Consider the following 27884-nt stretch of genomic DNA (forward strand, 5'->3'; position numbering starts at 1 on the left):
GCACTGCCATGCTGAAACGAAGCGGCTGGCTGGAAATGCTGCTCTGGGTGGGAGCGCCTACCCCAGGTGCAAGCTATCACACCAGAAAAACAGAAAAGAATAAAAGTAGAATTCCCAGCCGGGTGAGGTGGGCGCACGCCTTTAATCCCAGAGGCAGGCGGATCGCTGTCAGTTTGAGGTCAGCCTGGTCTACAAAGTGAGTCCAGGACAGTCAAGGCTACACAGAGAAACCTTGTCTCCCAAAAAAAACAAAACAAAAAAAAAAACAAAAAAAAAAACCACCACATTATGAAAAGAAGAGACTTGATACCCTATGAGCATATACAGGGGGAGGAAGTCCCCCTCAGGCACAGTCATAGGGGAGGGGAGTAAGGGGAAAATGGGAGGGAGGGAAAAATGGGAGGATACAAGGGATGGGATAACCATTGAGATGTAACAAGATTAAATTAATAAAAAAATTATTTTGAAAAAAATTATAGAAAGTCAAAAAAAATTCAAGTGCACACCTGTAATCTCAGAACCTGGTAGAGCTGAGGGCAGCCTGGACTATTGAGTGCCAAACATGGCAGCACACACTTTTAATCCCAGCACTTAAGAGACAGAAGCAGATCTCTGTGAGTTTGAGGCCAGCCTGGGCTACATAAAGACCCTGTCTCAAAACAAAATAAATGTAATTGGCATCTGTTGTATTTCAGGCTTATAATCTCTTGCCCAACTCCACCTAGGAAATTAGGGTTCCACCCATGGGCTCCTTAAACACTCCTTCCTAAAACTGTGAGTAGATGCAACAAAATCACCCAGGCCAGCCTGGGCTGGAGTACGGGACCCAAGTACAGAAGTTTGGTATTGTGATTTTCTCCTTGAGGTGCAGCCAAAGTTTTAAAACACTAGAGAAACAAGTGGGGGGGGGGGGTAACTACACAACCTTCTGGAAACTAAGGAAGAAAAGTAAAAGGCTGCTGCCTCAGGAGGAATCAGTAGAACAGACCATGCAAAGGAAGCTGAGGCTTAAGGCAGACAAGCCTGTAAAAGGGAAAGTGGTCACAGACACATGGTCACAGACATGGTGCGCCAGACTTGCAGTGCTAAGGAAGTCTGCACTGAGTGCTGACCAAAGACAGCACCGTGGCTGTGTATACAACCCTTTAAAGGACCCGGAAGCTCTTGGAGCAGGAGGTATATTCCATGAAGAGACTGTCAATGCAGAGGCTCCTCTGTACTCAAACTGCTGCAGGGGTTTCCACACTAAAGCCTGCACTTTGGAAATACGACCAATGTCACAGTTTTCATTTAGTTTCTCATTTTTAATTTAAAAAAAATAATCTCAGCAATGAGGGAAATGCATTTCCTGCATGCTGGTGCTCTCCAATCAGTAAAATCTCATCCCTTTTCTATTATTTTATGTGTACAGCTATTTGCCATAGGTATTATTTTATGTGTACAGCTATCTTGCTGTAGGTATGGCTGTGTACCACATTCATGCCTGTTGCCCCCAGACAACAGAAGGGGTAGGTTATTGGAGCTTCTGAAAGTGGAGTTACAGACAGGTGTGAGCTGCTATGTCGGTACAGGGGATTGAACCCAGGTCCTCTGCAAAACCAGCCAGTGCTCTTAGCTGCTGAGCCATCCATGCAGCCTAAGAAAACCAAGAGCTCTCACTGGATGTTACATATATACCGGCTATAATGATGTAATTGTGTAACTGCGATGTATTTAACGTCTTTTAAAGGTTGTGAAGCAGCTGGCTGGGATAGCCCATGCCTTTGAACCAGCATCAGGAGGCAGAGCCGGGCAGGTTTCCGTGAACTGAGGTCAGCTTAGTCCACATATAGAATTCTAGGCCAGCCAAGACCTCATAGACACCCTGTCTCAAAAGTACCAAACCAAAAATTGTTAAGCAGATTCACAAGAATTTAGCAGGGCATGTTGGCATACCCCTTTAATCTCAACACCTGGGTGGCAGAGGCAGGCTGTGAGTTCCATGTGAGGTGGTTTTTTGTTTTGCTTTGTTTTGTTGGCTTTTCGAACAGCAACAACAACGACAAAAGTGACAAGGACTCTGATGTGGACCAGTGTCTCAATCCAGTAGAGGGCTATTACTTACAAGGCAATGTCCAAGTACATACATTTCAGCTGCCCTACTCCCTGGTTTTTCATGCCAGTTAGTTTTCAGAGTACTTTAGAGGTGCTAAAACTTGTGTTGGGCACTTTGGTTTTTTTTTTTTTTTTTGGTTGGTTTGGTGTTTTCTTTTTTGTTTTGTTTTGTTTTGTTTTGTTTTTTGATTTTTTTTCCCCGAGATAGGGTTTCTCTGTGTAGCCTTGGCTGACTTGGAATCATTTTGTAAACCAGGCTGGCCTCAAACTCACAGTGATCTGCCTGCCACTGTCTGCCTCCCAAGTGCTGGGATTACAGGCTTGGGCCACCACACCTGATTATCATATTTTTCTTCGCACCCACTCAACAAATAATTACTATTATTACTGCCTTTAAGAGATGCTCATAAAGCCAGGCATGGTGGTGCACGCCTTTAATCCCAGCACTCGGGAGGCAGAGGCAGGCGGATCGCTGTGAGTTTGAGGCCAGCCTGGTCTACAAAGCGAGTCCAGGACAGCCAAGGCTACACAGAGAAACCCTGTCTCAAAAGACCAAAAAAAAAAAAAAAAAAAAAAGAGATGCTCATAAACCGGGTGGTGGCACACGCCTTTAATCCCAGCACTCAGGAGGCAGAGGCAGGGGATCGCTGTAAATTCGAGGCCAGTCTGGTCTACAAAGTTAGTCCAGGACAGCCAAGGCTACACAGAGAAGCCTTGTCTTGAAGAAAAAAGATGCTCATAAACTGGGCGTGCTGGTGCGCGCCTCTACTCTCAGCACTTGGAGGCAGAGGCAGGTGTATCACTGTGAGTTCAAGGCTAGCCAGGTCTACAAAGCTAGTCCAGGACAGCCAGCACTACACAGAGAAACCCTGTCTCAAAAAACAAACAAACAAACAAAAAAGGGGTATTCATAGAGGCTCAATGCTCTGTCTGAGTTTCAGACAGTACCAGAGCTATGCTAACACCCCACCCGGCACTTAAGGTCTTTATTACTTAGGTGAAGTTCCTCCTCCACTGTCAATACCAAGCACCAGAGTTGATCTGTCAATGAAACTGCCTTTGAGAAATACCACATGTATTTTGTGAAGGTTAAAAAGAATTAAGAAGTATCTAACATGAGTCAAAATATCACCAAGAGCTACCATCTCAAGTTCATAGCCGCCTACCATGGCTAGTGGCTGCCATCTTAGCCAACACACACAGAACATTCCTACCATCACAAAAAGATCTATCGGGCAGATCAGACGTAGAAACACATCCAGGGAATACTGTACAGTAATGGGACTTCAACTATAACCCACTCTATTCTCAAGACGAGGCTAAAATACATTCTATATGCCTTTTTTTAAAAAGGAGAAAAGGAAACCAGGCCTGGTGGCACACACCTGTAATCCCAGTCCTTGGGAGGCAGAGGCAGGCAGATCTCTTTGAGTTCAAAGCCAGCCTGGTCTAGAAAGGGAGTCCAGGACAGCCAGAGCTCCATAGAGAAACCCTAGAGGGAGGGAGGGAGGGAGGGAGGGAGAGAGAGACAGACAGACAGACAGACAGAGAGACAGAGAGAGAGACAGAGAGAGAGACAGAGAGAGAAAGAGGGAGAGAGAGAGACAGAGAGAGAGAGAGACAGAGACAGAGAGAGACAGAGACAGAGAGAGAGAGAGACAGAGAGAGAGAGAGACAGAGAGAGAGAGAGAGAGAGAGACAGAGAGAGAGAGACAGAGAGACAGAGAGAGAGAGACAGAGAGAGACAGAGACACACAGACAGATAGACAGACACAGAGAGAGAGAGAGCGCACGCGCTGGCTCTTCCAGAGGTTGAGTTCAATTCCCAGCAACCACATGGTGGCTCCCAACCATCTATAATGTGATCTGGTGCCCTCTTCTGGCCTATAGGTATACATTCAGGCAGAACACTGTATAAATAATAATAAATAAATATTTTTTAAAAAGAAAAAAGCCATGTGGTGGTGGTGCAAAAATACACACTGAATGGGTTAATAATAACAACAACAACAATAATGAACAAACTAAGGACTGGCAGTGGTGCCAGCACTTAATCCCAGCACTCTGAAAGCAGAGGCAGGCAAATCTCTGAGTTCAGTTCAAGGCCAGCCTGGTCTACAAAATGAGTTCCAGGACACAGAGAAACCATGTCTGGGAAACCAAAACAAACAAATCTGTCAAACCTGACATGAAGACATGTAATCATAAGACCTTAAACCTGTCTCACTCACCTTTAACACACACACACATACACACAGAGAGAGAGAGAGAGAGAGAGAGAGAGAGAGAGAGAGAGAGAGAGAGAGAGAGGTGTGCTAAGCAAAAACCTAGTGAGGTTCACTGGTTGGAAGGGAATGCACTACGTGAAACACTACTACAGATTTATAATGTTCAGGCTGGTGTGATGATAAACTCCTTTAATCCCAGGCCTCGGGAGGCAGGGCAGGTGGAGGCAGGGCAGGTGGAGGCAGGGCAGGTGGATCTCTGTGAGTCTGAGGCAATTCAGAGCTACGTAGTGAGACTTTGTCTCAAATAAATATGCTAGAGTGGTCAAGCATGTGCTTAATATGTAAAGAAGGCCCTGTGTTCCAGTCCCAGGAGACTAAGTCTATCAGGTCAGGTTTATTAACATATTAAGTAGCATTTTTTCTAAAAGCTGAAAAAAGTAAAACATTAACAGGCCATAAAACATAAAACAGAGCAGGGCACAATGGCACGTTTGTAATCCCAGCACTCGAGAGACAGAGGCAGTCGGATCTCTGTGAGTTCAAGGCCAGCCTGGTCTACAAAGTCCTGGACAGCCAGGGCTACACAGGAAACCCTGTCTTGGGGGGTGGGGGTGGGGGGAGAACCAAAAGCATAAAACAGAGCACCTACAAAGCAGACACAAGGCCCCTGGCTCAGTCCCTCGCACCAGGCAAGCACACATGCACATGGACACGCACACTCACACAGGTGCACGTGAAAGTCAGAAGACAATTTGTGGGTGTGTGTTCTCTCCTTCTTCTATGTGGATTCCAGGAATCTAATTCGTGTCATCAGGCTTGGTGGCAAGTGCCTTTACCTGCTGAACCATTCTCAAACTCCATCAAAACTGCTTTTGTAAAAGACAGCTAGGGGCTGGAGAGATGGCCCAGAGGTTAAGAGCACTGACTGCTCTTCCGGAGGTCCTGAGTTCAATTCCCAGCAATCACATGGTGGCTCACAGCCATCTATAATGAGACCTGGTGCCCTCTTCTGGCCTGCAGGTGTACAGGCAGAGCAATGTGTACATAATAAATAAGTCTTAAAAAAAAAAAGACAACTAAATATTAATAGCAAATACATTCATGCATTACTAAAGATAAAAGGTGTCTCCTGTCACGATAGTGTAGGCCTCCAACCAGAGCCATGACTCGTAGCAATGAACATTTGAAAGTAAACATATGTTGACAAAAAGCTATACTGCATGATATACTACAGCTTCTGTGACAAGAGGTTTGTTTGTCTGTTTTATTTTACTGGGGGGAGAAGAGGGATTTTGGTGCATGACCCATAAATCATAGACATTCAATAAAAGTAAAAAAAAAAAAAGTGCCTCCTGTCCTCACATGCACTGAGGACCCTGTACACATGTAAGCTTATGCTCCTTGCTCCTATCTCCACTGTTAGGCTACCGGAGACAGGGCAGAATCACAACTCAGGCTACTCCAGCCATTAAGCACAAGGTGCCCAAAAGGAAAAAGGCAGTCTCCTAAGTCTACCAAGGGCCATCCGTAAATGCCGACTCAACATCAAACGCATATCTGAAACTGAGGCACATATGCTTTTGACATGTGCTGTTTTGGGCTGGCAAGATAGCTCAGTGGGTGAAGGCGTTGGTCACCACGCCTGATGCGCACTCAAGACGCCTCGCTAGAACTGGAGGGGAGAGGGGAGAACTGACTCTGACATGGTACACTCTCACACCTGAGCCTAGGAACATCTCACACACACACACACACACACACACACACACACACACACACACACACACACCTCACTCACAGATAGAACTTTCTTTAGACACAAAACCAAACTTTATAAGTGTTAACGCTTTGAAAGTGGAACGTGGTCATGTTTCTTCAAACAAGCCTGTAAGCGACTGTGCGTGTACCAGAAGGGAGAAGGGCAAAAGAAACCCCACCAGTGAACATGTGTATCTCTGAAGTGCTGTTCAGGTTGCATAACAGACTACATTGAGAACATGCCTGGCAAGAGGCAATGTGAACAGTGTACTGGGCGGGAAGCTGCACGTCTGGGCACACAGCAACTGCATCTACTAAGAAGTGACATGCTAAACTGGGCATGATGACGCATGCCTGTAATCTGAGGGAGGATTACTGGGAGGCAAAGACAGGGGGATCACTATGAGTTCAAGGCCAGCCTGGTCTACAGAGTGAGTTCCAGGACAGCCAAGGTTACACTGAGAAACTCTGTCTCGAAAAAGCAAAAAATACAAATTAAAGCCAGGCAGCGGTAGTGCACCCCTTTAATCCCAGCACTGGGGAGGCAGAGACAGGTGGATTCCGAGTTCCAGAACAGCCAGTGCTATACAGAGAAACCCTGTCTCCAAGAAACAATAAAACAAAACAAAACAAAACAAAACCAAAAAAAGAAGTGCCATGCTATGCACCACTGGCCAGACAATCTCTTAAAGTGTGTGAATCACACGACAGCCATGACCAGGGGAAGCCTAACAGTAACTTTCCTAGCAGATTTAAGGAGCAACTTTGTCACTAGGTCATCAAAGAACTCCAAGATAAGAAGTACTGAAAAGGACTAGTTAACTACTTTGAGAGATCCAGCAGAGGTTATATAGAGAATGCCCTGGGCCCTAGACGGTCACACTTTGGTTCACACACTAACTTTTTTTACAACAAAGGAAATCTGAGTTATCAAGTTAACTTTTCAACCAAGTATGAATTTGTGTGTGTGTGTGTGTGTGTGTGTGTGTGTGTGTGTGTGTAACAGATTTTCTAACACTGTTAACTGGCTGCCTCTTCGCTAACTACCAAGAACCATTAGTAATTTGTAAGTATTCTAAAGATGACCCCAATTCTTACTGCAAGAAATACAACACCATCGTCTCAGTGAACAACGCTCAGCCAACAGCCTTAATGAAGGGAACCACGCTACCCAGGCAGCAGGGTGAAAGAAAATGTCAGTGACCCAAAAGAGGCAGTGGACCCAAAAACCTGCAGCAAATCACCAAATGGCTCCTGGTCACCTGCAATGTATCTACTGCCCCTGAGGACCGCAATTTTATGTCATTTTAATGAATTACACTAAATAGCTCAGAACTAGCCAGAAAGCAAAAGGAATCCATTGCAAACTAGAGGTCTGGGTCAGGCACTAAGAGATCCTCCCTGCCTATATGTGGTAAGGAAACACAGTACAGGGGGTTGAACTCAGTACTTTGTACATGCTAGGGAAGCATTCTACCAACTGAGCAACATCTCAGTTCCACCAACTTTATTTAAAGAAAAAGATAGACAACACTACTGGGGATGAAGGGAGAGATGGCCTGTTGGTCAAGAGTGCTTACTGCTCTTGCAGAAAACCTGGGTTCAATTCCCAGCATCCACATGATGACTCACATCCATCTATAACTCATGCACACGATGTACAAACATACAAGTAGGCAAAACATGCATACACGAAAAGTTTACAAAACAAAACGGAACTGTTGCGGCTAACTGCCAGGGGTTTAAGAAGTGAACAGAGGAGCCAGGCCCAGCGGCATACATCTGTAATCCCAGCACTTGGGAGGCAGAGGCAGGTGGATCTCTGTGAGTTTAAGGCCAGCCTGGTTTACAAAGCAAGTCCAGGACAGGACAACCAAGGCTACACAGAGAAACCCTGTCTGGGGGAGGGGGGGGGGAGAAATAGACATGGAAGTTTGATATTCCCATACAAGACACACATTACCCAAGTACTGTACATACTGTAAAATATGAGCTTTTAAAACATTGTACTAGGGCTGGAGAGATGGCTCAGAGGTTAAGAGCACTGCCTGCTCTTCCAGAGGTCCTGAGTTCAATTCCCAGCAACCACATGGTGGCTCACAACCATCTATAATGTGATCTGATGCCCTCTTCTGGTGTGCAGGTGTACATGCAGACAGAACACTGTATACATAATCATAAATAAAATATTTTCTAAAAAGTAAACCTAAAGTATATCATAACTATTGCTTAAAAGCATTCATCAAAATTAGTCAAGTTCCATAAAAGACACCTATCACTATCTGAGTACCTCAGGCAACCAAAAATACTTAAGTGCTATGCAGCAAAACAAAAACAGCATTAGATACAGACTAGCAAAGAAACCATCTAAAACATATTTAGGGCTGGCCAGACAGTCAGCAGAAAACGGTGCTTTCAGCCAAGCAAGACGATTTGAGGACCTGATTCAGTTCCTGAGCTTACATGGTGGAAGGACAGAGGGACTCCTGAAAGTTGTCCTCTGACCCTAATACAAACCTGTGGCACAACTGCCCCTGCCCTGTGTAAAATAAATAAATGTAGAACATCGCAACTAATTTAATACTGTGTTTTCTTTCCTTCCTTTTGATACCCCTGTTTCCATCTCCCAAATACTAGAATTTTGTTTGTTTGTTTTTTGAGTCAGGGTTTCTCTGTGTAGCCCTGGTTGTCCTGGACTCACTCGGTAGACCAGGCTGGCCTTGAACTCAGAAATCCGCACCACTATGCCCAGCTTCCTCTTTAATCCCAAAAAACAATAAGGGCCTTTTTGTTTGTTTTTCTTTTTGTTTTTTTGAGACAGGGTTTCTCTGTGTAGCCTTGGCTGTCCATGGACTCACTTTGTAGATCAGGCTGGCCTCGAACTCACAGGGATCCACCTGCCTCTGCCTCCCAAGTGCTGGGATTACAGCTGTGGGCCACTGAGCCTGGCTCCTTTTTTCTTTCTATACCCACGCTAGCCTTGAACTCATGATCCTCTGATCCTTCAGTCTCAGCCTTCTAGTGCTGTGTAGGATGGAGGAAACCCTGAGTTAATGAACGTGTGTGGTGACAATAGTTCTGCCTGTGAAGGACTCCAAGGCCAACAGACTCACAGGAAGGTGGGAAAGGCATTACCCATATGAATCAAACACAAGAGGAATGGCAAAGCTCTCCTCAGAAGCTCAAATATGAGCATTTAGGAAGACTGGTCAGTGTGTGAGAAAATAGCAAGTACACTTCCTCCACATGGACATTCAGTCTGAGACTGCTGGCCTGGCCCTCAGACTCCTCCTATAGAGCCTAGTAACCCCTCTCCCGGGCTGTACCTAATGAGCATGCTGAGGATCCTTCCCGGTGGCCACAGCTAGAAAACCCACCTGATCCCAGCATCACTGTACTACATCTCATGTGTGTCTTTTCTTCATTCCCTGTGGCCCCTGGTCCTGCTGGGGCTGTGGGCATGCACCTCAATGCCAGGCATCCTTCCTCCTGCATGACTTCATTTCCACATGGGGCTGTGGTAGCTCATACTAACCATCTTAGCTGAGGTGGGCAGAGACTGCTGAGTTCCAGGCTGGAACTGGGCTACAAAATGAGACTCTGTCTCAAAATAACAATAATGGGGGGCTGGGGAAGTGGCTCAGGAGTTAAGAGAGGACCCACGTTCAGCTCCCAGTACCCAAATGGATGCTGCTAACCATCCATATGCCCGTTCCAGGGAATCTAATACCTCTTTCTGACCTACTTAGGCACCAGGCATGTACCTGGTACACATATATACATGCAGGCAAAACCCTCAAAACACCTAAATAAATCTTGTTTAGAAATTATAAACACAAACCGGGCAGTGGTGGCACACGCCTTTAATCCCAGCCTTTAATCCCAGGAGGCAGAGGCAGGCGGATCGATGTGAGTTCAAGGCCAGCCTGGTCTACAAAGTTAGTCTAGGACAGGCAAGGCTACACAGAGAAACCTTGTCTCGAAAAACCAAAATAAAGAAAAAACAAAAAACAAAAACAACAAAAAAAGAGAAATTATACCTGGCATGGTGATGCACAACTTCTTTTTTTAATGTTATTTATTTATTGTTTATACAGTATTCTGCCCCCATGTGTGTCTGCATGGCAGAAGAGGGCACAAAAATCTCATTATAGATGGTTGTCAGCCACCATGTGGTTGCTGGGAATTGAACTTAGGACCTTTGGAAGAACAGTATTCTTAACTGCTGAGCCATCTCTCCAGCACTCGGGAGGCAGAGGCAGGCAGATCACTGTGAGTTCGAGGCCAGCCTGGTCTCCAAAGCAAGTCCAGGATAGCCAAGGCTACACAGAGAAACCTTGTCTCCAAAAAACAAAACAAAACAAAAGACCCAGGTCCAATTCTCATCATCCACATGGTGTCTCACATCTTTCACACTAGCCTCATGGGACCTGACCCCATCTTCCGGCTTTTGAGGGCACCTGGCACTCGTGATGAACAGACAAACATGCAGACAAATCACCCACACATAAAATAAACACTTTATGAAAGTATGAAGGTGATAGTTTTAATACTCCAGTAAGGTGAAGAAAATCGACCAAGATGAGCAAGAGGAATCTAAACAGCAAGGATTGTGAGTCTAAGCAGGCTGGACCAGGTTGTTCCTGGTCTGTCAACAGATTACTGCTGCCTGTCAGTTCTACACCCTGTCCATCTGTGATGTCCCTTGTCAGTCACAGTCACAGGGAGAACAGGGTCTTAAGGGTGAGGAAAGGAGGGCCTAACCAAAGGGACCAAAGCTCCCGGCTTCCACCTCCCAGAGTCTGCCACACAAGCCCATTCCCATAGCCCGCCCGGGGCAGGGGGCAGAGGGGCTGCCCAGCACAACTCACACACAAGCTACTCACTGTCACAGAGTCCGGCACGCCTCACTGCTACTCACAGATCATGGTGCCTGACTGTAGTTAATGCTCCTGGCCCTCATTTTCTCTAATTCTCAAGTTTAACCTCCACAGGCACTGGTGGTCAAAACAGGTCTGTTTCCCCTCTGAGCACACTGCTTTCTTCGAGGCTTTCCTTCTCTGCACGTATGGGTCAACCTGGATTGAGCTGCCATACAGGACTACAGGATTCATCCAGGTCCCACCAGCTGGCTCACTTTCCTCCTAGCCATCCTGCTGAATCCTGGAGAAAAGTCTAGCATCTGAGACCACAGCCACCTAATCCTAGATCTTCTGCTTGATTCCAGGCCCCAGAATGAAGCATGTAGCACAGATGTGTGAGGAAGAGACAGAGGAGGCTTCACGCCGCCTTGCAGGTGCACCTGCTGGGGAAGGGGTGGCCACAGAGGCCTACCGTATGTCTCTGTGACCTAATGTGGCCACACTTCCACGCAGGGTACTGCGGATGAGAATACCACACAGCAACTCTGTTCCAGGGCGGAAATAGTGCCTGCGATCACCCAACTCCCCAATCCTTAATTCAGCAGGCCAGGGAGGACAAGTACATGGCCACAGCTGCGTCTCTAGGGACCGGCCCAGCACCAGGTAGCCAATCAGCTTCGCAGCTGACTGCTCTTGCTGGACAGCACGTGCCACTGCCCACACTTCACCATCAGTGCTAAGAGCACGCTGCTCCCTCCTCTGCCTCCCTTCTTACCATCCATCTCCCCATCTGCCCACACCAACCACCCCCAAACCAGGGTACAGACGCTGCCTTCTGTAAGTCTCCACTTTGTACCTCCCTTGAAGCAATCAGGAAGTGTGTATATCCTGAAAAGACACACTGGGTGACACTGCAGCAGTGAATACGGGCAGTGGAGTACTACGCTTGATTTCTGGGGGACCTACAGCTCATTCAGAGCATCTCTGCCACCAGTCTCTGCTGTCACAATCCTTAGAGGACACAAATCACTAAGGCTCCCAGGGGACCAGGGTTTTGTTTTCAAGTTATAAAAGATGCCGAATTTTAAAACCATCGCTAAATAGTCCCAGAAGTCTAATGCAGGGCCATTCTGTCTCAAGCTGAACATAAATCTTTTTTGTTTTTTATCAGAAATGCGAAATTTCAAAGTGCTATCAGAACTCTACCCAACATCTACTGAAAATGAATTTCTGAGGACATGGTAGTACATGCCTGTAGTCCCAAGGCTACACAAAATTAAAAAGGAAGAAAGAAAGAAAAAAGAAAAGGAAGGGGAAAAGAAATAAACTGATTTTTTGTTTTGTTTGGTAGTGCACACTTACTTTGTAAGCTAAGGTAGGAAGATTGCCAAATTCAAGGCAACTTAACAAGATCCTGTCTTTTAAAAAATTTAAAAGCCAAGTATATAGAAAATACTTATCTACCTAGGTTCAAACATCAGTACACAAAACAGGCGAGGGGTAAAGAGGTAAAACAACACAGATTTTTCTATAATATCCTTCTCAATATACCATGAAATTATGTCTACCAGATGAAGCGTGAAGGTTTTTGTTTTGGTTTGGGATTTTTTGTTTGTTTTTGGTTCTTTGGGGGGGGGGGGCAGGAGGACGGGTATCAAGACAGGGTTTCTCAGTGTAGCCTGGGCTGTCCTGGACTTACTTTGTAGACCAGGTTGGTCTCAAACTCACAGAAATCACCCTGCCTCCGTTTCCCTGAGTGCTGGGATTAAAGGCCTGTGCCACCCAGCTTCTGAGGGATTTTTTGGGTTTTGTTTGTTTTTTGGAAACAGGGTTTCTCTGTGTAGCACTAGCTATCCTGGACTCTCTTTGTAGACCAGCCTGGCCTCGAACTCACATCAGTCCACCTGTGCCTAACTCCCGAGTGGTAGGATTACAGACCTGCACCATCACACCCAGCTAATATATATGTTTTTGGTTTTTTGGGTTTTTTTTTTTTTTGGTTGGGTTTTGGTTGTTGTTGTTGTTGTTTGTTGTTGTTGTTGTTTCAAGACACTATTTCTCTGTGTAGCCTTGGCTGTCCTGGACTAACTTTGTAGACCAGGCTGGCCTCGAACTCACAACAAGCCACCTGCTTCTGTCTCTCGAGTGCTAGGATTAAAGACGTGGGCCACTACCGCCCAGCTCTATATATGTATTTTTACAGTTTAATTATTTAAACCTTATGGATGAGTGTTTTACCTGCATGTATGTTATGGACACCACGTGGATGCCTGCTGCCCTAAGAGGTCAGAAGAGGGCACTGCTTCCCTGGTCCTGGAGTTGTGAGCCACTATGTGGGTGCTGGGAATAGAACCTGGGACCTCTGCAAGAGCACATATGTACTACAGCACTGGGCCATACCTCCAAGCCCCCAACTTAAAAAAAAAAAAAAATGAGGAACAGGAGAGATGACTCAAAGATTACAAACACTGGCTGTTCTTCCAGAGATCCTGAGTTCAATTCCCAGCACCCACATAGTTTAAGAGTACTTAAGAGGCTGAGGATGGTAATGAGTTCAGGCCAGCCAGGAATTAGGTACTGTCAAAAAAGGAAAAATTCCCAATAAAATAAACTTTTAAAGCTGGGGGGGGGGGGCTGGAGAGATGGCTCAGCGGTTAAGAGCACTGACTGCTCTTCCAGAGGTCATGAGTTCAATTCCCAGCAACCACATGATGGCTCAATACCATCTATAATGTGATCTGATGCCCTCCTCTGGCCTGCAGGTGTACATGCAGGCAGAGCACTGTATATATAATAAATAAATAAATATTAAAAAATTAAATTAAATTAAAAAAAAAAATAAAGCCAGGTGTGGTGGTGCACGCCTTTATTCCCAGAACTCAGGAGACGGAGGAGGGGGATATCTGAGTTTGAGGCCAGCCTGGTCTACAGACAGAGTTCCACAGAGAAACCCTAACTGAAACCTCCCCCCAAAAAAATAAATAAGTAAATAATAAACTTGTAAAGTCTGTGACTTTAATAATATCTGTGTGCTGGTTAGTTTTGTGTCAACTTGATACAAGCTGGAGCCATCTGAGAGGAGGGAGCCTCAACTGAGGAAATGCCTCCAGAAAATCCAGCTGTAAGCCAACAAGCATGTAGGGCATTTTCTTAATTAGTGATGGGGGTGGGGGGGTTAGAGAACAGCCCACTGTGGGTAGTGTCATCCTTGGCTTGGTAGTCCTGGGTTCTAAAAGAAAGCAGGTTCAACAAGCTATGGGAGAGCAAGCCAGTAAGCAACACTCATCCTTGGCCTCTGCATCAGCTCCTGCCTTCATGTTCCTGCCAGGTCTGTGTTCCTGCCTTGGCTTCCCTCAACAACTGTGTCAGGATGTGTAAGCCAAAGGAACTCTTTATTCCCCATGTTGCTTTTGGTCTTGGGTGTTTCATCACAACAACAGTAACCCTAAGACGATCTATATCAACAGTTACATTACCTACCGAGTACGCAATAAATACATTAATCAATTACTTGTTATACCAGGAACTTTTTGTTTTGTTTTTTGAGACAGGGTTTCTCTGTGTAGCTTTGGCTGTCCTGGACTCCCTTTATAGACCAGGCTGGCCTCAAATTCACAGAGATCTACCTGACTCTGCCTCCCAAGTGCTGGGATTAAAGGTGTGCACCACCACTGCCCCAGGAACATTTTTGTTTTGTTTTGTTTTCCCATACAGGGCTTCTCTGTGTAGCCTTGGCTGTCCTGGACTCACTTTGTAGACCAGGCTAGCCTTGAACTCACAGTGATCCATTTGCCCCTGCCTCCCCAGTGCTGGGATTACAGGCTTGCGTCACCACTCTCAGCTATGTGTAGGCCAGACTGGCCTTGAACTCGCTATCCTCCTGCCTCAGCCTCCTTCAGCAAATCCTACCAGTGCGCACCACCACAATCGGCCAGAACTTATTTTTAAGTGTAACTTATTTGAGGTATCTACGTGCATTCTATTTAGTTAAGGTCTTGGGTCTGATGTCACCCAGGCTATGTGTGTATGTCACTATGAGGCTAATGATGACTGTGACCTTCTGTTCCCCCAGATCCACGTCCAGAGTCCTGGGATTACAGGCATGCCCTACCATGCCCAGTTTATGTGCTGGAAATAAAAACCAGGTGTTCATGCATGCTAAGCAAGCACTGTACCAGGTGAACTACACCCACGGCGCTTTTGTTTTGTTTTTCTTTTCTTTTTTGTTTTTGTTTTGTTTTGTTTTGTTTTTCAAGATAGGGTTTCTCTGTGTTAACAGCCCTGGCTGTCCTGGACTCATAGACCAGGCTGGCCTCGAACTCAAGAGATAGGCCTGCCTCTGCCTCCCGAGTGCTGGGATTAAAGACGTGCGTCAACACGCCAGGCTCCACCCACAGCTCTTACACTAGGAATCTAATATGCGGTAATATCAAGTCAATGTTCTGAACTACAAACACTAGCCAATCTCTTCTCTACTGTCTAAAGCACATCCCTCTTTAACCTTGACAATACAACATCCCTTCCCATCTTCCCTCTTTGGTCCTGCTTCTGTTTGTTTTTGAGACAGAGTCACTCTAAATAGTCCTGGCTGTACCAGAGCTTGGGTGGTTGTTGTTGTTTTGTTTTATTTTGCTTTTATTTTTATTTTTTGCTTCTTTTTTTTTCTTTTTTTAAATTTTATTTTATTAATTTATTTGTTTTTAGCTTTTTCAAGACAGGGTTTCTCTGTGTTTCTTGCCTGTCTTAGACTCGCTTTGTACACCAGGCTAGCCTGGTACTCAGAGTAATCCACCTGCCTCTGCCTCTGCCTCTGCCTCCCAAGTGCTCAAAGCTTGTTGTATAAAACAGACTATATCCAAACTCACAGAGGTTCTCTTGCCTCCAGAGTTCTCCAACTAAAGGCCTATATGACCACACCCAGCTAGACCTACTCTTCAGTGTATCTTTTTTTCTTCTGGAGACAAGGTTTCTGTGTGTAGCCCTGACTGTTCTGGAGCAGCGTAAGTGACTCTTCTTAGCCCACACACACACACACACACACACATTGACCTGAAGCCTCTTCCCAGAAGTACCAACAATACAACTAATGGTACAATATTCCTAGCTTAAAACAACTGATTGCCACCATGGATACTCACTGAAAACAAGTGGACAGACTCTGAAAGTCTATAGCAATTTTTTATTTATTTGTTTGTTTGTTTGTTTGTTTTTGGTTTTTCGAGACGGGGTTTCTCTGTGTAGCTTTGACTGTCCTAGACTTGCTTTGTAGACCAGGCTGGCCTCGAACTCACAGCAATCCACCTGCCTCTGCCTCCCGAGTGCTGAGATTAAAGGCGTGCACCACCAAACCCAGCCCTTATAGCAATTTTTTTTAAAGATTCATTTATTTATTATTATGTATACAGTGCTCTGCCTGCATGTACTCCTCCATGCCAGAAGAGGGCATCAGATCTCATATAGAAGGCTGTGAGCCACCATGTGCTTGCTGGGAATTGAACTCAGGACCTCTAGGAGAACAGCCAGTGCTTTTAATCGCTGAGCCATCTCTCCAGCCCGGCTCTGAAAGTCTAAAACCCAAAATGTAACATCCTTTTATCATAATCTGAAGAAGCAATTTGTTTTGAAAGACCAAACACTTCTTTAATCCCAGCACTGGGAGGTGGAGGCAGGAGGATCACTGTGAGTCCAAGGCCCGCCTGGGTCTATAAAGCACTTCAGGAGAGCCAAGACTACACAGAGAAATCCTGTCTTCTCAAATAAATAAATAAATAAAGGGGCTGGAGCATTGGCTCAGCGGTTAAGAGCACTGATTGCTCTTCCAGAGGTCATGTGTTCAATTCCCAGCAACCACATGGTGGCTCACAATCATCTGTAATTAGATCTGAATCTCTCTTCTGGCCTGCAGGTGTATGTGCACGCAGAGCACTGTATATATAATATAATATTAAAAACAAAAAAACAAAACCAAACACTCAAGTTAACTTCACAGCCAATAAATGTAGGAAAAGGCATGGCAGGCCACATGAAAGAGTAGTTTAAACAGTGGGCTCTGGCTTCAGGGATGCTCAACTTTAGAAGCATCATTCCTAGCACCCATGGCAAGAAGGTCCCACAATCTGCCACTCCAGCTCCAGGAGATCTGACACCTCTGGTCCCTGCACATACCTACACGACATGCACATCCCCTCACACAGACACACGTAATTTTCAAAATAATAATAAATATACATCTTTTTAAAAGTTCTAACTGCTTTTAGAGTCACTGGTTGAAGGGTTTATCCAAATCTAATTACATCCACTTTAGTTTCTTAAAACCTGAACATTTAAGCTATGACACCCACTACAGAATTGTCAAAATTCTCACCTACTAACAACTTATCCAGTCAGTCTTTCGTGTGTATCTGCCCCGTGCATGTCTCTTAGGAGCTAAGCATGGTTACAATAAAAACATACTCCTAAAGTTATCAATTCAAGCAAGCATAGTGAACTCCGAGGTAGGCTACAAGTGTCATTCAGAAATGTCATTGATGTACCATAAGTATACAAGTTTACCAGGCACCCTAAATGCAGAGAGGCAAATGGATCTCCTGAGTTCAAAGCCAGCCTGGTCTCTATCGTGAGTACCAGAACAGCCAGGGTTATGTAAAGGCCCCGTCTCGATAAACGAATGAATGAATGAACAAACACACACAAGTTTTACGTGGTTGTTAAAAAAGAACCCTCAACCACACCCTGCAATTTAATTCAGCAATTACATGACCATCAGTTCATCAGTATTGTGTGTTAGAGCTTCAAGGAGTTTAAAGTTAGCTGAAGTGCCCTGCCGAGGAAATGCCTCACTTCTCACTCAAAAACTAACTTCCTCTACTACTGTATGTCCGTCTTCAATTCAATTTTAGGCTTTTGATACAAAGATGCCCAATGCATAATTTATTTTCTTTCCTTTGGTTTTTTGTTTGTTTGTTTGTTTGTTTGCTTACTTGCTTCTCTAAGACAGGGTTTCTCCCTGTAGCCTTGGCTGTCTTGAATTAGGCTAGGCTGGCCTCGAACTCACAGCGATCCACCTGCCTCCGATCCAGAGTGCCTGGGGATTAAAGGTGTGCACCACCACGGCCAGCTTCCCAACACATAATTTCTTACAGTAAAATCTACGACTTTAAAAGACACACTGACACAGGTGGCAAGAAATGAAACTTGCTAAAGGACAGCCCCTTCCATGTCTTTCCTCCAAGCACCACCCTTCACCCGCCCCCAATACACTAGGCGTCAAGCAAAAGAAATGAGCTTTTTACACCTGATGTTAACACAGTACTCTGGTTTAATTCTCATACCTACAACAGTTAAGAACCTAAGCAATACTTTAAAAGAAAGAAAGAAACAAACAAACAAACAACTACTTCTACTTCCCTGTTCTCTGAAAATAATAGTACGGCAAACTCTCATAAAACAGACCCTCAGGCCGGGGCTAGTGCTACACACCTTTAATCCCAGCACTCTGGGAGGCAGAGGCAGGTGTATCTCTGTGAGTTCGAGGCCAGCCTGGTCTACAGATGGCGTCCAGGTCAACCAAGGCCACACAGAGAAAAAGAAAGATCCTCGGATGTGCTCATTAGCTTTTCTTGGTAAATATCCTTAAAATCAGATTAACAGAAACATGAAGGAGCCCGACAGTCTGTTACTACAAGTTAAGGTTCCCCCACACACACACACACACAGTTATTCGTTTAATACAAAGGAGCAACTTTATGTGTTTTACTTAAATAAGACACATATTTCAGGGCCAACCTCAAGAAACTATCTGAGAAAACATGGGAGAAATCACCATGGAGAAAACCCCTACTGACCCAGGAAGGACTTTTCCCCTCAGAAACAGAATAACAAGAAAAAGTCCTGTCCGATCCAAGGTGACACTTCTATACTGACTTCAAAAAGTTCATCTTTGACACTTAGGACAAGATGATGGAGCACACATCGTCTGCAACAGGTGCCACGAAACTGCATCTCCCACGCAACGCCAAGAGCAAACTGGTTGGGACACACGGCCCTGTGGTGTTATACTTTTATTTGAAACTTAACGAAAGTGATTTTAAATCGGAAGGATTGCCAAATTTGGTTTGGTCTGGTTTTCTGCTTTGCTCTTTAATCGGCCGTAATTTACCAGCAACTGTTGCACGCGCCCATGGGTACTCGAAGAACACAAACACACACACAGGACCAGCTGAAGCTTCCTGCTCACCGAACAACAACCCTTCCTCCCAACAGTTTTCAAACGATTGAACTAGGGGTGGGAAAGGAAGCACGTCTCTAAATTCTTTCTTTTAAGAAACAGATGATTTTCCAAATCTACAAGACACATTAGACATGCAACGGTTTGCAAAGCAGCCTTCTTTCATTGCAAAATAAAGAAATAAAATACTCATACCAAAACAAGGGGAGAAAAACCAACTCAACGGATACGTGTGTGCCAAAGTTTCAATCCTGCCTGGTGGAGACACCACACTTGGCACAAATTTTGAAGAGGAAAGAGAAAGGGGGGGTGGGGGGGGGTAGAGAGAAGGAAAGCGAACGAGAGTGTGGCCTGCAAACTGCAACAATGCAATCTCCATTTTGAACAATGCGCCTCTTTCCTCTTGCAAATCTAGTTTTGTTTTGTCTTTTTTTGTCACTAGACGCGCCGTGGCCTCCGCGTGGGGGTCAGGGCCGGGATGGGGGGGCGGGGAGGGGGAGCTGGGAAGAAGGATGCACTGCACTCGAGAGGGAGCAAGCCAGGGGGAGGGGAGGAGGTGGGGAAGGAGTCTCCAGGCGGCCTGGGTGGGTACCTGGAGTGCTGCTGTATGTGCTATGGCTCCTGAAGCTGCTTTCCGTGCAGTAACTGGCGTCGTCGTCGTCGTCTTCCATCTCCTCCGGATAATCGGAGTCATCGTCGTCTTCCTCCATGTCATCTTCCTCCTCGTCCTCGGAATCCTGGGTCTCCTCGGCGTCGCCGTCCTCCTCCTCTTCGTCCTCCTCCGAGACCATGTCCTCCTCCTCGTCGTCGTCGTCGCTCTCGTGGTCATCGTACACCACTTTGTTGACGGCGCGGCGGGCCGGGGTGGTCCGGGCCAGGTGGCCGCCCCCGCCCCCCGTCCTGCCGCCCCCGCCTCCTCGGCCCCCCCGGCCCGGGCCGCTGGCGCTGCTGGCGGAGGCCGGCGGCGGCGGCGGCTGCTGTTTCCTGCGGCCGCCCCCCCTGGGCGAGCTCAGCCGCGTCTTGGGCGCCACCTCAGCCTGGGCGGCGGCCCACCTGCCCCGACTGCTGCCGCGGTGCCGCGAGCGCAGCCCCCCGATGGGTCCGGACGCGGGAGGCGGCGGCGGCGGCGGCGGCGGCGGTGGTGGTGGCGGTGGCGGCGGCGGCGGCGGGGCCGGGGCGCAGCGCTCCGCAGCGGGAGCCGCGGGCTGCTTGGGCGGCCTGCCCCGCCGGCCCCTCATGTCGGAGCCGCGGCTTGTGGAGGGAGGGAGGGAGGGGGGGGGAGCGAAGGGGTGAGGGGGAGGGGCGCCGGGGGGCGCCGGGGCCGAGGGGGAGGGGAGGGCGCCGGGGCCCGGGCGGGAGGGGCGCGGCCCGGCAGCGGCGGGGTGGAGAGAGAAAGCTCAATCCGAATTGCCGGGGCCCCGCTCCGGATCGCCTGCAGCCGCCATCTTGTTTCTTCCCTCTCGCTCGGTGACTGGGGGAACCGACAGCGGCCGCAGGCCCGGAGCGCGGTCACGTGAGCTGCGCCGCCCGACGAGCCTGGGACAAGAGCGAGGCGGCGCGGCGGCCGCTAGGGGGAGCGCGGGAGCGGCGCGGCGGGGGCGGGGAGGATCCCGGGGCGCCCCTGCGCGGCTGGACGGCGGCGGCGCAGGGGCGAGAAGGGTGGCGTGGGGTGCCCCCCCCACGGCCCGAGGTCATCTCCCGGGAGACCCCATCCCCAGCTGGAGCTCAGGGAGACCTCTACGCTCTATGCGTGGCTTCCCCAAACCGGGATGGAAAACAGGGAAGTTTTCCCCCAGGTCGCTTGTCCTTTTGCGGGAAATTGATGCCGAAAAAAGCCGAGAGGGGTGTCGCGGAAGAGCTAGACCTAGAGACTGAGGGCAGTCGCCACGCAGAGCCACCCACGCAGGGACGGGAGGTGGAGATAAGTCAGTCCCACTACAGAGCTCCCAAAGCCTTGGATCTAGAGGGTCCTGAAGTTGTTCCAGAATTGCACGCCGACAGCCACACCCCCAGGGAGTCTCCACCCTAAAAGCCAGGGTTAAATTCCAGAGCGTGGTTCCTTGCAGCCTGCAGGCACCTTTCCTGCTTTCTCTCACCCCCACCCCTCTCCTCAGCGAGAACTTGAGATAGGAAGGATGGTGTCCTGTCCACAATTGGCTTCACAAAGTTCTGTGTTTGTGTCACCTGGAAATAATGTCTACCTGACAAATCACCAGTCTTTGTTTGGCCCAGGAAGCTAGTTAAACTGATAAGATTTCAGGCACATGCACCTCTAAGTTGCCAAATTGAGGTGGCTCGAACCAGTGTAGTCGGGCTGGCCTCTAGGAAGAAGTTTTAGGAACCTATAGAAGAAAAAATAGTTAATAGGAATCAGTCCAATAAATGGCCTATTACAATATAGTTAGTTCAGTGACTACAGTGAAGTGAAAATTTTAAAGAAGAGTACTAATGCCAACTAATTTATTATTTATTCGCTTTAATTCAGTTGATCTCTAAGAGTGGTAAACTTAACCACTGGGACCTAATAAGGAACCAAGGTAAAGAAAGTGAGGCACAGAGTTCTCTGGTAAATAAATTAGTATTTATTTTGTCTGAAGAAAGCAGCTATAGAAAAGAAGGCCTAAAACAGGCAAATCTTCAGATCTTCCTTGGTGATGGTGGGAGTTTTGTTTTATTAGGGTAGGGTCTCACTGTGCAGCCCTAGCTGTCCTGGACCTCACTATGTACATGCTTCTGCCCCCTGAGGTGTGCACCCACCACACCCTACAATGGTGGGCTTTTGTCACAGCCTCTCACTATGTACTCCAGGCTGGCCTCGAACCTGTGATCCTCCTGCTTCATCCTCACAAACTCTGGAGTTACAGGCAGGTCCCTCCATGCCTGTCCCAATCTTCTATATTTTTCAAGAGATTATGGAGATTTTATCGGTTGGTTGGTTTGTTTGTAGGTAGAGTGGCCTAGCCTGGCATCAAACTGGACTATAAAATGACACCTGCCACCCTGCCCAATCATGGTAGAAAAAACTGTATGTGTGTGTCTTGTTGTGTAGACTGAAGTTATTTAACAGGGGGCAGACAAGACGCCTCACAGGTAAAGGTCTTTGCTACCACACGCTTTGACCTGTGTTCAATCCCTGGAACCCACAGAAAGACAGCTTGCTGGGCATAGTGGCAAGCCTTTAATCCCAGCACGCACCAGGCACAGGGCAACACAGACCTTGACTCAAAAATAAAAGAGAAACTGAAAAGAAAAAATCCAGCTCCCAAGAGTTTCCCTCTGACTTCTAAACACAAGCTGTGACACACATACACAAATAAATAATTAAATGCCAAAAAGAAGCTGGGCAGTGGTGCCACAGGCTTTTAATCCCAGCACTTTGGAGGCAGGGACAGGCAAATGTCTGTGAGTTCAAGGGCAGCCTGGTCTACAAAGTGAGTCTAGGACAACCAAGATAACACAGAGAAACCTTGTCTCGGAAAAACCAAAAAATAAATAAATAAGATAAAATGCCAAAAACAATTTCTCTGCTTCTGACTCCGGAGTTCTGGGATTAAAGGTGTGTGCCACCATGCCTGTCAGGATACACTGTTAAACATTGTTTTTGAGACAGAGTGTTATGCTAGCCTCAAACTGGCTGTGTAGCTGAGGCTGTACTTGAACTCCTGAGGCTTCTCCCTCTACGTCACAGGCATATGACACTAGGTATAGCTCGCTCTTTTTTTGTTTGTTTATTTGTTTTTTGTTTTGTTTTGAAGCAGTGTCCCTGTGTAGCACAAGTTGGCCTGCAACTGCCACTTCTCCTGCCTTAGTCTCCTTAATGCTGGGAATAGATGTGTGCCAGTATTGGTTTGGGGTTTTTTTTTTTTGGAGGGGTTGTTTTTGTTTTTAATCACCATCACACAGTACTGTGCAGTCTAGTACAATCCCTGCCTTCAAATGGTCCTCTGACCTCAGCATCCTGAGCTTTTTTTAATATTTTTTTTATTTAGTTTTAATCTATGTGCATTGGTATGAAAGTGTCAGATCTTGGAGTTACAGACAGCTGTGAGCTGCCATGTGGGTGCTGGGAATTGAACCCGGGTCCTTTGGAAGAGCAGGCAATGCTCTTAACCACTGAGCCATCTCTCCAGCCCAGCATCCTGAGCTTTCAGACTCGTGGCCAGCTTTGAATAGGACAACAGCGCTGCAGATTGATGGATCAGATGTGTACTTTCCAGACACAGCCCAGACCCCATGGTTTTGTAACTTGTGACCCAAACTGTATATAGTATAGTGCTGCACACTATAAAGAAAGCAAGGATATTAGAAATGAAGACTGGCCGGGCATAGTGGCGCCTAGGACCCGGGAGGCAGAGGCGGGTGGATCACTGTGAGTTCGAGGCCAGTCTAGTCTACAAAGTGAGTCCAGGACAGTCAAGGCTACACAGAGAAACCGTGTCTCGAAACAAAAAAAGAACTGAAGACTGCCTTCAAAATTTGCAATCTAATGGTGAAGAAGGTGTATTTATGAACATAAATGTATAAACATAAAATGTGGACCAATGAGAGGTTTTTTTCTGTTTGTTTGTTTTTGTTTTTTAGTTTGTTGAGACAGGGTTTCTCTGTGTAGCCTTGGCTGTCCTGGACTCGCTTTGTAGACAAGGCTGGCCTCGATCTCACAGAGATCCACCTTCCTCTGCCTCTGTAGGGATTAACAGGTATGCGCCACAGCTCTTGGCCAGGAAAGGAATTCTTGAGAAGGATGCAGATAACTTTAGAATTGTGGGTTCCGAGTCTAAAAGGAATCCAACCTCTGAAACTGTCGCCTTCCATCTGCCTAAGGATCCTAATGCTCCAGGGAAGTGGAAATCTGAGTCCCAGCATAGTAAAGCAAGCCTACCACTTGTGCTCAGTGGCACAGGCCATCAAGTCAGTGGACCTCAGCTGGGCGTGTGGCGCACGCCTTTAATCCCAGCACTCGGGAGGCAGAGGCAGGCAGATCGCTGTGAGTTCAAGGCCAGCCTGGTCTACAAAGTGAGTCCAGGACAGCCAAGACTAACACAGAGAGACCCTGTCTCGAAAAACAAAAAACAAAAACAAAAAAAGTCAGTGGTGCTCAGGTAGGGTCACTATAAAGTCAAGTTCTCAGGCAAGTGCTACAATGTTTTTTTTTTAAAAGCTTTTTTTTTTTAAGATTTATTTATTTGTTTGTTTATTTATTTATACAGTGTTCTGCATTCATGTGAGCTTGCACGCCAGAAGAAGGCACCAGATCTCAGTATAGGGGGTGGCGAGCCACCATGTGGTTGCTGGGAATTGAACTCAGGACCTTTGGAAGAGCAGACAGCGCTCCTAACCACTGAGCCATCTCTCCAGCCCAAAGTGCTACAATGTTTAAAGGCACTGTTAATGGCAGTGAGTGGACTTGCAGAAGATGGGAGTTTTCAGTTCCCAACACTCACAGCAGGTGGCTCATAACCACCTAAACTCTAGCTCCAGGGGATGCAACTCCCTTTTCTAGCCTGCACTCTATGCAAATACCATACACACAGACGTAAAAATCAATCTTGTTTTGTTTTTGTGTTTTTTTTTTTTTAAGTTGCCAGACCTGGTGGCTCATGCTTTTAATACCAGCACTTTGGAGGTAGAGGCAGACAGATCTCTATGAGTTCAAGGATACAAAGTAAGTTTTAGGTCAGCCATGGCTATAGAGTGGGACCCTGTCTTAAAAATTTGGGGCTGGAGAGACTAGGGGTGGGGGAAGACACACAACAGAGGCAGGCCTAGTCTACAAACTTCCAGGACAGCCAGGATTAAAAAGAAAACATGGCCCGTAACACTCTTCTGACTTCCACAGGCCACACACAGACAACCACATTAAAAAATAAGTAACTCGGGAGGCAGAGGCAGGCAGGCTATCTGTGAGTTCCAGGCCAACATAGTCTACAAAGAGAGGCCAGTACAGCCCGGACTACAAAAGAAACCCTGTCTCGAAAAACCAAAAAATAAAAATAAATAAATAAAAGCTGGGCAGAGTTTCTCTGTGTAGCCTTGTCTGTTCTGGACTCGCTTTGGAGACCAGGCTGTTCTTGAACTCACAGAGATCTGCCTGCCTCTGCCACTCAGAGTGCTGGGATTACAGGCGTGCGCCACTGTGTCCAGCTCTGATGTTATCCTTCTTTGTTCTTGCTGGTTTTTCTTTTTTTTGTTGTTGTTGTTTTGTTTTGTGTGTGCGAGTGTGTTGTTGGTTTTTCAAGACAAGGTTTCTCTGTGTAGCCTTGACTGTCCTCAACTTGCTTTTGTAGACCTCCCTGGCCTCAAACTCACAGCGATCCACCTGCCTCTGCCTCCCAAGTGCTGGGATTAAAGGCGTGTGACACCACACTTGGCCTCTTTTCAATTTTTTTTTTTTTTAATTTTTGTGTATGGGTATTTTGTCTACATATATGCCTGCGCACTGTATGCATGCCTGACATCTGTAAGGCCAGAAGAGGGCTGTGGATGCTCTGGGATTAAAATGACAGGCATGAGCTACCATGTGAATGCTTAGAGGGGAGCTTGGGCAGACGCATGGATCTCTGAGTTCAAGGCCAGCCTGGTCTAGCGAGCAATTTCAAGGACAGGCAGAGCTACACTGAGCAACACTGTCTTGAAGATAAAAAAGCCAGTGCTCTTAACCACTGTACAATCTAGCCAGCCCAAGATATGGTCTTTATAAATCCAAAGAAATAGCCAGGTGGTAGTGGCACATGCCTTTAATCCCAGCACTTGTGAAGCAGAGGCAGGCAGATCTCTGAGTTCAAGGCTAGCCTGGTCTACAGAGCTACTTCCAGGATAGCAAAGGCTACACAGAGAAACTCTGTCATGAAGAACCAAATCAATTGATAAATAAGCCCAAAGGGAAAACCAGGTTGTGGTGGTGCATACATGTAATGCCAGCATTCAAGGGTGGAGCTGGTAGGATCAAGGGCAGCCTTGGGTACATAGTAAGTTTGAGGGTGACCTTGGCTAATTAAAACCCTGTCCAAAAACAGGGGGCCGAGCTCTTAGCCAGCACGTGTGAAGTCCTAGGGTTAATCCCCAGGATCACAAAGACAGACAGGAAAGGTTAGGGTGAGATGGCTCTGTGCACAGGGAAGCTTGTCCTTAGCCTGATGGCCTGAGTTTCATTCTTGGGATCCACATGTTGGAAAAAGAAAACCAAGCCAGAAAGTGGTAGCATACGCCTTTAGTCCCAGCACTCGGGAGGCAGAGGCAGGCGATCACTGTGAGTTTAAGGCCAACCTGCTCCACAAAGCAAGTCTAGGACAGCCAAGACTACACAGAGAAACCCTGTCTCAAAACACCAAAATAATAATAATAATAATAAAATAAATAAATAAAAATAAAAAAAGATTTGTTAAACCTGCAGTGGCATTCACACATTCACACAGTGGTGAACACAACAGACCGAGCCTGGCACGGCTTGACTTCTGTAAGGTGTCATGATCCCCAGGGAAGGCTCAGAAACTCAGGAGCAGGAGCTGGTTTTCACAGGTAATAACTGAGCAAAGTGGAGGTGGCCGGCATCTTTAGTCCAAGCAATTGGGAGGCAGAGTCAGGAGGATCTTCTTGAGTTCAAGGCCAGCCTGATCTACAGAGCAAGTTCCAGGGCAGCCAAAGTTGTTACACAAAGAAGCCTTGTCTCAACAAAAAACAAAATCAAATGAACAAAAAAGATGTTGAGAACCAGCCATGGCTCAAAAGGGAAAGTCACTTGATGTATAATCTGACGATGTGAGTTCAGTACCCAGGACCCACCTGGTTGAGTGAAAGAACTATCAAAAGTAAGCTGAGCAGTGATGGCGCTCATCTTTAATCCCAGCACTGAGGAGGCAGAGGCAGGTGTCTCTGGTCTACAGAGGGAGCTCCTGGACAACCAGGGAAACTTGAAAGAAAGAAAGAAAGAAAGAAAGAAAGAAAGAAAGAAAGAAAGAAAGAAAGAAGAGATAGTTGTCCTGTAACCTCTACCACAGCATTTGCCTTTAATCCCAGCACTCGGGAAGCAGAGGCAGGTGGATCACTGTGCGTTCAAGGCCAGCCTGGTCTACAAAGTGAGTCCAAGACAGCCAAGGCTACACAGAGAGACCCTGTCTGGAAAAGCCAAAATTAGTAAGGTGTGCACCACCATGCCTGGCTAATTGAACCATTTTTAAAGATTTTGCTTTATTATGATTTTTTTTAAGTTATGTGCATGTGTCTGTATATGTGTATGTTCATGTCAGTGCAGGGGCCCTAGGAGGCCGGAGGCATCAGAGCCTCCTGGGACTGAAGATAGAGAATTGTCAGCCGTCCAACATGGGTGCTAGGAATCTGAACTCAGTCCCTCTGCTGGAGCAACACATACTCTCATTAACCACTGAGGCATCTCAGCGCAGAGTTGAACCATTATAGTAGAGATGAAGGAGAGAGAGAGAGAGAGAGAGAGAGAGAGAGAGAGAGAGAGAGAGAGAGAGAGAGAGGAAAACACCTCCTGTGGACACCCAACAACCACCTGCATTTCAGGAGCTGGGGGGGAGGGGAAGTGGCTGGAGATGGTCTCAGTGGTGGAGCGCCTGCCCATTGTCAAAATAAAAGCAGAGACTGGAGGCAGAGCAAGGCTGAGGATGCAGCACAAGAGCTTGCCCATCTGCATAAAGCCCTGCATTCAAGCCTGTAATCCCAGCACTCAGGGAAGCAGAGGCAGGGGTGGGGATT

The 27884-nt window shown here is 46.8% G+C and overlaps 1 protein-coding gene across 12 annotated transcripts in view; it reads right to left on the reverse strand.

The window, feature by feature from the left end:
* BPTF (bromodomain PHD finger transcription factor) overlaps nucleotides 1-20546 on the reverse strand; it is a 102362-nt gene extending 81816 nt beyond the window's left edge. For all 12 annotated transcript variants that reach the window (XM_084748472.1, XM_084748470.1, XM_084748479.1 and 9 more), the window contains exon 1: nucleotides 19762-20546. In XM_084748472.1, coding sequence (XP_084604598.1) covers nucleotides 19762-20407 — 646 coding nt within the window. In that variant the 5' untranslated portion in view covers nucleotides 20408-20546. The remainder of the gene's footprint in view (nucleotides 1-19761) is intronic.
* Nucleotides 20547-27884: the final 7338 nt, after the last annotated feature.

Source organism: Acomys minous (assembly GCF_964271855.1).
Source record: "Acomys minous genome assembly, chromosome: 12".
Taxonomy (NCBI): Eukaryota; Metazoa; Chordata; class Mammalia; order Rodentia; family Muridae; genus Acomys; species Acomys minous.